The sequence below is a fragment of the Hippocampus bargibanti genome, linkage group LG17 (genome assembly GCF_051943395.1).
Source record: "Hippocampus bargibanti isolate YZ-2025 linkage group LG17, ASM5194339v1, whole genome shotgun sequence".
Lineage (NCBI taxonomy): Eukaryota > Metazoa > Chordata > Actinopteri > Syngnathiformes > Syngnathidae > Hippocampus > Hippocampus bargibanti.
Genome location: NC_142750.1, coordinates 9,608,123 through 9,620,000, shown reverse-complemented (window position 1 = coordinate 9,620,000; position 11,878 = coordinate 9,608,123). Strand labels below are relative to the sequence as shown.

General features: G+C 43.1%; 2 protein-coding genes across 2 annotated transcripts in view; both read left to right on the top strand.

Moving 5' to 3' along the window:
* LOC148885612 (uncharacterized) overlaps nucleotides 1-1,623 on the top strand; it is a 4,432-nt gene extending 2,809 nt beyond the window's left edge. Inside the window, exons 6-7 of the mRNA XM_089018774.1 lie at nucleotides 1-30; nucleotides 130-1,623. The exon at nucleotides 1-30 is cut by the window's left edge and continues 72 nt beyond it. Coding sequence (XP_088874900.1) covers nucleotides 1-30; nucleotides 130-170 — 71 coding nt within the window. The 3' untranslated portion in view covers nucleotides 171-1,623. The remainder of the gene's footprint in view (nucleotides 31-129) is intronic.
* Nucleotides 1,624-1,966: 343 nt separating this feature from the next.
* Nucleotides 1,967-11,124, top strand: utp18 (UTP18 small subunit processome component). Its single transcript, XM_089019397.1, has 13 exons — nucleotides 1,967-2,210; nucleotides 2,289-2,428; nucleotides 2,534-2,629; nucleotides 2,770-2,834; nucleotides 3,832-3,932; nucleotides 5,672-5,797; nucleotides 7,620-7,794; nucleotides 7,860-7,960; nucleotides 8,924-9,014; nucleotides 9,089-9,212; nucleotides 9,303-9,477; nucleotides 9,548-9,690; nucleotides 11,016-11,124. Exons 1-13 carry the CDS (start codon nucleotides 2,049-2,051, stop codon nucleotides 11,038-11,040), a joined length of 1,524 nt encoding a protein of 507 aa, XP_088875523.1. The 5' UTR covers nucleotides 1,967-2,048; the 3' UTR covers nucleotides 11,041-11,124.
* Nucleotides 11,125-11,878: the final 754 nt, after the last annotated feature.

Below are 11,878 nucleotides of genomic sequence, written 5' to 3'. Positions count from 1 at the left end.
CCAAGATCTACCCCAGCAAGGCCTACTCAGGTCTCAAAGCAAACGACGCAAACCACAAACTTACTTGTCAGCTGAATAATGTAAACAGGGTGTGCTAACACAGCTAATGCTTTTGTGTATGTGATGCAGCCATGCGGGGGGCACCCCCACTACCGCCGGTGGGCAGGTGAACAACTGCACTGCACTTTGATGTCATTGACCCCACCCTCCCCCACATGAACGACTATTGGAGGGAAGCCGAGAAGAGAAGCCACCAATTGGATGAGAAGAGTTGCTGATTGGACAAGGCAGTCCCCTGTTTTCTTCCTTCTCTTCGCCCACCATTCCCAAAGACTGGTTCTCAAATCACAGCTCGGACTTGCATTTTTAGCACACTAAGTGCGCTAACTAGCTAACTTCTATTGGCTAACAGCATCATGACACCAGGCTAATGTCATCTTGATCGGCTTCCCCACTCAGCTGACATTTTCACATCACCTCGATTGTTTAGCTTAGTCATCTAAGTAGGCTAACCATATCGAATTAAAATCACATCAACAGGAAAATATGGTCAAGCTCAGTTATATTCTACCCTGGGGCGAGGGTCTCCTACAGTCCCATCAGATATCTCTGAAGCCTTGGTCAAGTCATCCGCGGTTTTATGTTACATTTTAAAATATTTTCTATGTATTGAAAAACATGAAGACATTCACAAGTAGCCAGCCATTTTGTTTCAATCCAATACTTGCTTCCATGTTTGTGTTGCACTTCTACCCTGTGACTGTTTGGTGGGAGGGAAGGTGTGCCAAATTAGTTCGAAGTTTTTTACAATTGTAATGCTGTCAGATTACTAGGCAAACATTAGTGTACAGTATAAGGGTAACATGGTGCACAAGGCTAACGTTCACATCACTAACACCCTGTTGCTTTACTAATATTAGTAGGGTTACTGTATTCATATTATGAACCTAGCATCGCTAAACTATCCCATCAATAAAGTATTGTGGTGGCTTGGCGAGGCTTATGTCACACTGCTAGAGTAACATTCATTGTGCTTACTTTGGTACACGAACATTCTAACACTGTTCGTACAGCGGTCCTTAGGTGTTGAATTCGTTCTGTGGTCTATATCTCAAATCATCTTTCCCCATTGAATTTAATGAAACAAACGACTCACATCACTACGTTATATCAAAAAAAAGACTCACATCACTACGTTACCATGGTTGAATTGCTAGCTAGGCTGTGGTTGGAACATCAATCGGTTCGTCGCATTGGTCAGATAACATCAATGCGGTCGGGTATCTTGGCTATGTGATTTAACTTTCTTAAACAATTTCAGGACGTTTGGACAGAACATGGCACATTGTTCTTTGATTTCTTGTCTTTGCAACGTTTGTTTTATTTGTGGCATGTATTCTTTTTTGCTAAACTGAGATAGGTCATCTTGAGTGTTCTTTTATTTTGAAAGGCATGATCGTGTATGTCTGTGTAAGCTCTCAGTCGTACAGGAGTGGTCCAAACCTTCTCATCGATGATCGTGTATGGTCATTTTCTGTGGCAGTTCTGTCGTCATGTTGTATGTCAATTGAACTTTTAAGCTTGCTATAATCATGGTCAGAATAAAAGCAGGAATGAGGTCAATCTTCTCGCACAAGTAAATAAAAGTGTATTTGCTGTTATGATCATTAACTTCCTGCTTCAGCTTTCAAATCATGCCAAATCAATAAATATGTTTAATTACACAAAATATAAATTGTTCGTTATTGTTCCATTTCCTTCTTCCCCCATTTTTTTTTTTCCTTTTGAAAAATGTATTTTTTGGGGGGGTGGCTGCTCCCAGTCAACTATATTTAGGAGTCAGGGCGAGGGGGGGGGGGGGGCGTTCGTGAACGTGTACAAGGCAATTCCGTTTTTGGCCACTGGGGGCAAGCTGCATTTTGTAAGGTAGTTTTGAGGCTCAAGTTCTTTTCCGGGCGACGTCACCGGAAATCACTTTCACATGTGCTACAAACACAGTAGGCCGGTCGTGACGAGAAGAAAACAATTTAAAAGCTTTCTTTTCGAAAATGTCGACCTTGAAGTGGAGCACGCCCCCGTCGCAAGAGGACGCACCGTCGCCCACAGAGGAGGCGCGCGAGCGACGGAACAATGTCAAGAGTTTGGCGGCGTTGCGTGCCCACGAGCCTTCAGTGCAACACTTGGAGGAGTTAGTGTTTGGCGACGTGCAGGTAACCCCCCCGGCATGTAACGTCATCAGGAAACAAATGTGAAAAGCAGCCAACATTTTTTTGCGTGTTTGATTAAAGTATGATGATGAGGAAGAAGAGGAAGATGAAAAAGAAAAAGCTTTGGTACAATCGGACTTGGAGGAGACGGAGGAGCTTTTACGTCCCCCACCAATCAAAAAAGCTGCTTGGGTTGATGAAGATGATGAGCTGGAGGAAGAGTAAGTCTGATTACACGGTGCTACTTGCAATAATTTCCTTGACTTGTCATCACGACATCAGTAGTTAACATAACATCTGTGCGTGCGTGCGCCTGTCATTATCAGGGTGGATATGAGGCATCGTTTCCGAAGTGATTTTATGCGAGGACGTGCAGAGGCCACCCTCAGCAAGAAAAAACTGCAGCAAAGGATGAGAGACCAGTCAGTATACACACACACACACACACACACACACACACACACACACACACACACACACACACACACACGCGCACACACGCGCACACATTTGCATTGATCATGCGTGCACTCCAGTCACTCAAGGCTGTGTGTGTTGTCAGGTTCCAAAAGTCGATGGGCGGAGCTCCATCCTGGGCTGTCAGCAGCGACAAGAAACCGGTGAAAGGTGAAAACACTCACAACCTGTACTTTAGTAGTTCTGGTTCTCCATACAAACAGGGTTCGCAGGGTGACCGCACTTATGACTCAAAACCCTGGTATCTGATTTCATCTTTGCCTGTTGAAAAGTGCATGATGATTTATACTGCGTATGTGGAACTGTTGCGGCTTGGAATTGAAGCGTATTTACGTGGCACAGGAAATGTGAGACAATCTGTTTTCGTCAATGGATGCTACGGCTTCGTGTTTGTTTTCAACATTTAGTTTGTAGCAGATGTGCACATTTTACAATGACGTCACTGATGCACTGGTGAAAAGGACGCTTTGATCCTCTCCTCTTTCATGTAGAACTACTTCTTCCGTCAAAGAGGATGCATAAAGTTCTTAACATTGAATGACTGTCTGGATCTTTATGTTGTCATAATATTTGTTCTTATTATTTTTGGTTCTTTTGAGTTCAAGATGGCACGGCCATTAGTGGGTGCCTTTACAGCAGCTCCAGTATGTATTTTTTCTACTTCTTTCTTTCCTTTCCTCTTCCTTTCATAATTTTGCTGCTGTGAAATGTAAATTTTGCTGCTGTGAAATATAAATTTCACTGCCAGACTTATAAAGGCTAATCCAATCCAATTCAAATAATTGTGCTGTACCACAAGGTTTAGTAGAATTTACAACTGGGTCCCAGTAAACTATAACACAGTCATGCAGATACATACCAAGTAAAATACATTAATAACACAAATAATACATTTCATTGTTAAGCGCCTTTCACACAATGCGGCTTCTATTTCTCAGTAACATTTTGGAAGGATAAAGAATATGTGCATGTCACTATTGTTATCTTCTCTGTTTGTGTGTTTTGCGCCACCATCTGTGTTAAAATATCTATTCACCGGTTGTATGACTGGAAAAGTCTCCACTGCCTCAACTACAAACGCTTGTCAAGATAGAAATGTGTCCATCCGCTCATCTGTGTATGTCTGTGTGCGCGCGTGTGATGGTAGATGACGATGGAGAGGTGGACGAAGACGAAGATGATGACCTGCTGAAGAGGACGGGAAACTTTGTGGCGTCTTCAGACAGTTTGTCAGCCGGCATCCTTCGGGTTGGTGCTCATATGCACATCCGTGTTCTTTATGGGGCTTCGTTTGTGTACATGTGCATGTATGTGTCTGTGCTTGCACTTTTGTGTCCGTGATAGCCCCGCCCTTTGGTAGCTGTTTTGTATTTCACTTGGCAGTTGTCGTGACAATATGCATGCTGCTACATGGTCATCCTGATAACCATCAATGTGGTTGGGCTGTAAAAGTCACATTCATGACAATGCGCCTCCGAAAGGACAACTGACGCCTACGGACAAGTTGTGTCCACAATTTGTAAAATCACTTCAAATGACTTCTACTGAGCGTATTTTACGAAGATTCCACCGCATATAGCTATATTTTACCTTTTAAGACTTGCGCTGAATATTCAGAAAGTCTTTTTTTCGAGTTGATGACGATGCCTGACGTGACGTCACGTCTGGAACGCCCCTGACCGAGAAAGCGACACACAATGCATTTTGGGTACTTCGTTTGGTCTGAAAACTTCGTGTTGAGCTGTGTGGATGGCGATTTTAGAAGGAAAACTCATAACGCGATGGTGAATCGCGTGTTGTACCAAGACTACTATTTGATACTAGTTGACACAAATTCCCAGCAGACAAATCAGCCCATTTCCAATGGAGCTTGGGCGCCATCTTGTGCATTTTCTGGGATGCTACGTTGCAGTCCTGGCGGCTCGAATTGATACGGAAGGACTTCTTTAATCGATTGCAAACATTTATGCTTTCGTCTTCAGAACTATTTAAATCATGTTCATAACTGGATGAACATGAAAGCATCTTCTCCGAACTGAAGCCATTGTTTAGATTCTAGAGCAAGGCAAAGACGTCCTGGCGTGGCGTCACTAACAAGGGGGCGGGACCGTCTGAAACTTGCCATTTCCGGGGTCATTTTGAAGTAGTTTTGGGACACTTTAACTCATTTTTATTGGTGTTTTGCATTTGACTAAAAATATCATCCTGTGTGTTTTGGGTATTTTAGATGCTATAAAACGTTTTTCTGATGTCAGTTAAGAAACAAAAAAATGGTGTCGGTTGTCCTTTAATTGAGACCACGTTGAACACAGCTCAGCATACCTGTTGTCAGGACAAGTCTGTTGCTGTTATGACATCATCATGTCAACCACGCCCATATTCTGCATGCCAAGCTGAAAGGTGTGTTGACCCATTGTTCTCATGGCGAGCGCACATTGAGGTGGTCAGGACGACCAAAACGGCAATGCGTCTGGTTACCATGGCGACAACATTGATCCATTTTATTCGTTTTATTTATTTTTCTTTCAGCATTAATCTAAAATCAAATAGTCAAAAAACATATCAACAAAGGGAACTAATAGCTGTTAGAAAAGGCTTATAATCGCCACACCCTGATCATCATTCTTTCCAATTCAGTTAAGTAATTACTGAAGGTATTTAATTACACGAAACAATTGTACCCACAATTGAATGCAGACGAATACAATTTCAGCTCACTTACAAAAAAAAAACACGATTTGTAACCTGCCATACAAATATATCATAGGTGAGCTTTTTTTGAATGGTCAACACTTTTACTTTCTACGATTTCAATTGATTCCCTACTTTCACTGCAACTGGTATACATCTTCTTTTCAATGTCGTACCAAATCTCATTTTCATCACCGTGATGACATGTGTTTTGTGGACAATAACGAGTACCGATGCTGGGGATCTGGTCGTTACGGCGACGCGTTTCCTGACATTCTCTTATTGGTCCATTTCAGATGAAGAGGTGTTGCCACGCCAATGCGGCGCGGCCATCTTCTGATCGTCTGACGTCAGTCCAGTTCCATCCATCAGCTCAGGTGGTCTTGACGGCTGGTGTCGACTGCTCGCTGTCCCTTTTCCAGGTGAGTCGGTAGTGACACCCCCCCCCCCCTCCGCCAAACACTGGAATGACATTTTCACAATGGCTAATGCATATCCCCCTTGGGCCTTTAGTAGTGCTACGTCTGAATCAATCCAAGCTGCGACTGTAAATAAAAAGTGCGGTGTTTTTTACTAGAATTTACTCGAGGGTCCCGTCCCGTTCGGCTGGAAATAACTTGTGAAGAAAGAAATAATGTCATTAAACTGGTCAAGTTTTTACCATGGACGTGTGGATTCATGATATGGGGTCAGAAGTCGCTCTTTCACACCACAGAGAAGATTGAATAACAGGATTGGAAAGCATTTCCGACCTTTGTTAATTCTATCCTTTTTTTTTAAGTCTGTCTTAAAAATGGCTTTAACAGTATATCTCCAACCAAATCCATTTCTTCTCCTTCAGCCATTTTGGGTTGACAAAACTGTGATCGAATCAACACAAAAATGTATTTGTTTATGCAGCTTGGTACAGATACAGTGTGCGAGCTCTGGTCAGTATGTTCTTGTCATTAGCGGCTAGTGATACTATGATCGACTGTGATTAGCCAATCATATTTTGCGAAAACTGACGTCACCAACCCACAATCTGATTAGTTAAAGCAACAGAGTCATCAACGCCGCATTTAATGTTCCAGGGCCTGCCTAACAAAAGATTGGCAGAAATGTGATTGGTTAAATGCTTAAAGGACAAGCGACGTCTCCGGACAAGTTGTCTCCATAATTTGTAAAATGGCTTCAAATGACTTCTACTGACCGTATTTTAAAAAGATTCCATGGCATATAGCTATATTTTACGTTTTAAGACTCGCGCTGAATATTCAGGAAGTCTTGTTTTTGAGTTGGTGACGAGTCTGTACGTGACGCCACTAAAGGAACGCCCCCTGACCGAAAAAAAAGACAGATTGTAGCAGTCCTTCCATCACGTCAATGTATTTTGCTGTATTGTTTGGTCTGAAAACCTTGTGTTGCACCCGAAAGCCGCCAGAAGAGGGTGTCCTAGCTCCATATTCGGAATTTATCAGCCTGTGGAAACGGAGGTGGCCACAGGAGGTCGCCATTTTGTGCCTCTTTTCTGGTTTCTCCCCAATGTTGCCTCAAAATGGCATGGAATAAATTCTTTAATCAATTGCAAACATGTATGCTTTCCTCTTCAGAAGTATTTGAATCATATTTATAACTGGAGGTGTAACAAGAAAGCATATTCTCCGAATCTGAAGCCATTGTTTTGATTCTCCAGCAATGCAAGACGTCTTGGCGTGACGTCAGAAAATGGGGGCGGGACTTTCTGAAAAGCTGCCCAATTCGCAGCTAATTTTTTTGCAGATTTTGGACACTTTAAGTCATTTTTATTGGTGTTTTGCATTTGACTAAAAATATCATACTGCGTGTTTTGGGTATTTTAGATTCTATAAAACGTTTTTCTGATGTCAGTTAAGAAACAAAAAAGTGACGTCGGTTGTCCTTTAAATACGAAAATGCACATCTGGAAGCAGCACAACAAGGGAAAAACCAATGAAAGGATGCTGAAAAACAATTTGGAATTATTTAATAAGAATTCATGGACAAAATATAACTAACAGTCAGTGTGATTCAGATATTTTTAGGCCGGCAGAGAAGGCCTTGCAGGCCCTGACAGCCCCCCACTACATTTTCATAAAGAAGTTCGAGATGGTTCATCAACATGAAATTGTGACCTAATATTGCATATACCAAAGCTAGATAAGTCCGTAATCAGTTGTGAATGATGTCACCGTATTGTCGCCGCTCGCCAGCTAACCTGGAAGTGTGTGTTCCTCTGCGCCGTAGGTGGACGGCAAGACCAACGGTAAAATCCAAAGCATCCACCTGGACCGCTTCCCCGTTCACAAGGCTCGCTTCACTTGCCACGGCGACGCCGTCATCGCCACCGGCATGAGGAACAAAATGTTCTACGTGTACGACATGATGGAAGGACGCGTCGTACCAGTGTACCAGATCAGAGGTACCTTATGCACATGCGCCTAAATGATATTTGTGAGTGCTTTACGTGCGTATGCATGCGTTCAGGGCTGCAGGAGCCTCGGGTGAAGGAGTTTTGTGTAAGTCCTGCGGGGGGCGCTTTGCTGCTGACCGGAACTCGAGGATACCTGCACATGGTCACGCTCAAGGTAATCGCTCTGCGAACTTTGACAATTAACTCATTCACTGCCAGATATGTGCCAAAATGTGTTCACTCCAGTGCCAAGGTTTTTGTCATTGTCATTCCAATCCAAGGACCCACCGAATATTGAGTTTTCGGACTACATAAACTTTCAATGCAGCGTAAGAAACCTTAGACTATCTTCTTTCATCAGAAAAAAGTGTTAATTCCTAAGTTATATGGGTCTGGAGTTATATGAGCTTGAAATGAGGGTGGCTGTCCAAAATACAATCCAATAATGATACATTATTAATTTCGAAGCGCCTTTCAAAACTCTCAAGGACACTTTACAGTCACGGGATAAGAACTTTTTTTTTTGTGTGTGCGGGTAAGCAGCGGCAGCCATTCGCGGCAGCGTTCACTCTACCTGGAAGTAACACAGCATCAACGTTATGAAAGGAAAGAAAGAAGTAGAATACAAAATACAGGAGCTCCTGGAAAGGCAGTCACTCTTGCGGCGCCATCTTGAAGTAAAAAACAAAAACAAAATAACAAATAATATGACAACACAAAGACACCCTCTTGACAATAGAGTGAACGCTGGTGCAAATGGCTGCCGCTGCTGACCCGCACGAAAAATTACGTGTCTGTAAAGTGTCCTTGAGTGTTTTGAAAGGTGCTTATAAATGAAATGTATTATTATAATACACACATATTGGTTTATACAGAGCTTTAATAAAAGCTGAAGGTTGAACAACGCGCTAATGTGGAAAAAATATAAATGCTGCCCCTTGTGGAAGGGAAAAAAACATTGCCAGAGGCCATGGCCAGCGCTTTATCGGCACCCAAACAAGAAAAAAACAAAGCCAAAACAAATTTGATAATGGCACTCTACGTCATATTTTCAATTCCCGAATAAATTTGTGAATGGCAGTGAATGAGTTAAAGTGAAGTTACTGCTAAAAGTTGACAATTCCAATTTGCGCACCAGACCAAGGAGGTGGTGAGCAGCATGAAGCTGAATGGCGAGGTGGTGGGCGTGGCTATGAGCGGTGACGGCAGCAAAGTGTTTGCTAACTCAGGTAAGTTGATCATATAACGGTAACGATGACATCGTCGCAACGGCTTAATAACGACATGACTGCGGTGACCTCAGAGGAAGGCGAGGTGTACGTGTGGGACGTGCGCAGCAGTCGATGCGTACAGAGGTTTGTGGACCATGCCTGCGTCGCCAGCACGGCCATCGCCACATCCGCCGACGGACGCTACCTGGCGTGCGGGTAAGACGCTGGGATTTGTCATGTCGTGACACTTATTGTCTCGTGGCGTCATGTCGAGTTAATGTAGGACATCTTCTCTACTCATTTCAGGTCGCGGGCAGGCGTGGTCAATGTGTACTCGCAGGAGGCGTGTCTTAACTCGACCAATCCGACGCCCATGAAGGCCATCATGAACCTGCTGACCCCTGCCACCGCACTCACTTTTAACTCCAGCTCAGAGATCCTGGCCATTGCCTCACAACACGAAGACGAAGCCGCCAAACTGGTGAGGCAGAAATCTGGTCGCCTGGACAACGTCCCACCGTGATAACTAACCACGATCATGTCGTCATCAGGTTCACATTCCCACCATGAGTGTCTTCGCCAACTTTCCCGTGGCCAAGAGGAAATTCATCTACCGGGTTTCCTGCATGGATTTCTCACCTCACAGTGGCTTCTTCTCATTGGCTAACAACAAAGGACGCGCCCCCCTGTTTAGGTCAGGTTACCAATCCGAGGCTTGGGTATCACAATCAGAAAACATTTATTCGTCCCACAATGGGGAAATTTGCAGTCCACAGCAGCAATTTGAAAGGGGATGGGGCGGGGAGGGGGTGAAAAACTAGATATTCTAAGCATAGTAAAATAAAGATGTCAATTGTATACTGTAAATGTGCAAAACCGTTTCATAACATAACTACATAGTGCAAGTATCAAGAAAGGTATATTGATATATGTAGCTGTAATGCATCAACCCATTATTTACAGTACAAGTGTCCAGTTTTTTTTTTCTTTACATGTGATTCTTGAGAATTGCGAAGCCTTACAGCAGTCGGTAGGAACGAGCGGCGGTACCTCTCCTTCTTGCAGCGTGGGTGTAACAGTGTCTGGCTGAAGGAGCTACCCAGTGTTGTCAGGGTGGGCAGGAGGGCGTGGGTGGGGCTGTCCATCATAGCTTTTAGTTTAGCACGCGTCCATCTGTTGCCCATTTCCGCCAGAGAGTCCAGCGAGCAGCCCAGGACAGAACTGGCCCTCTTGGCAAAAGAACTGTTCATTTATAAACTCATTCACTGCCATTCCCAAGTTTATTCAGAAATTCAAAAAATGTTAGGGTTTTGGGTTTTCAGTGCCGATAGAGCGCTGGTCAGACCTTTGGCAATGTTTTTTCCCTTTTGTACAGTCACCCCCATTTCAAGCTCAGATAACTCCAGATCTATGTAACTTTGGAATTAACTGTTTTTTTCTGCTGAAAGAAGAGACTAATGTTTCTTACGCCGCATCGAATGTTTATATAGTCCTAAAACTCAATATTCTGCGGCTCCTGGAATTTGAATGACAATGACAAAAACCCTGGCACTGGAGTGGACACATTTTTGCACGTGTCTGGCAGTGAATCAGTTAAAATCCAGACATTTGGCTCAATTTCTTTTTATGTAAGGAATCTGCTTAACATTCTTTTTATGAATTAGTTAGGAAAAAAAATAACTATTGATTTTATTACACTTTGCTGACAAGGTATTGTATCGAAATTGGCTGCTGAGCCACATCGGGAGTGTCTCAACAATAACAACCGGACATTTTGTGATGATTTGAGACGTTTCAAGAGATGAGAGCAAAATGAAATAGAAATGTCGACAGGGCGTGATCCCTACTTCTGTTTTCTTTCACATCACAAAAAAACAAGTGCAACTTCTAATTTGAATGTAATGCGTCGGTGATTTGACACACTTGAACTTTTCTGACCTTTCTGGCAGAAGTAAATTTCTGTGGTCAATTCTTAACAATGAGAAACTTTACTAATTGTGTATGTTTGTGTGTCCGCAGACTGCCGCACTACAAGAGCTTCTGATGATGAAGACAAGGCCAAAGTCACCTGTCCTTAAAATCATGCGACATGCACATATTTGTCATGAAATAAACTTTCTTGTCTTTTTTTCGGCTTGTTGAATTTTTTTCATTCTGACTGTTAGCTTAGTATAGCTAACAATTAGCAGCATGCTACGCTTCTACGAATATGAGCTCAGCGCTCACATACAAATAGGAAGCCCTCTACTTCCTGTCACATGACTGATGACTAGTTGATGCCTATTGGATTGGCACCCGGAGATGGGGAGGCAGAGCTACGCAGCAACATGGACTCACACAAAAAAAAACATACAGAAACTCAGTCGCACACATTCGATAACACAATTGCAATTCCACAACCTGTTGGTTTACTGACATTGTGATACGGGCTTCATGGGGCATATCAATCATCAAGAAAAGCGCAAAGCTGAGCTTGCGGCCCTTCACCATGTTTGTGCTCTGCTGACTCCTGCTGCGGTGGTGGATGAAATGCTACACATGCTTGCATCATTAATCAATCTTTCATCATCATCCATTTCATTTATAAGCGCCTTTCAAAACTCTCAAGGTCACTTTACAGTCACAGGATAAGTTTCTGTGTGGGTCTTTGTCGGCATCTTTTCAAAACAAAAGTATCCTATCACTCGTGGGTTTTACTTTCACAATTGTTCAGCTTCAATGCATTTAATTGATCTGTACCTTTGGGAAATAAAATGGCACTTGCTGAGGTTCGCGACAACGGTCAATCCTGACTGATGTCAGTTATTTTTCCCGCACAATCACTTCACCGAAAAGACGCCGGTCTGACTGTCCACGTTTTACTTCACCAACAAGTCAATATC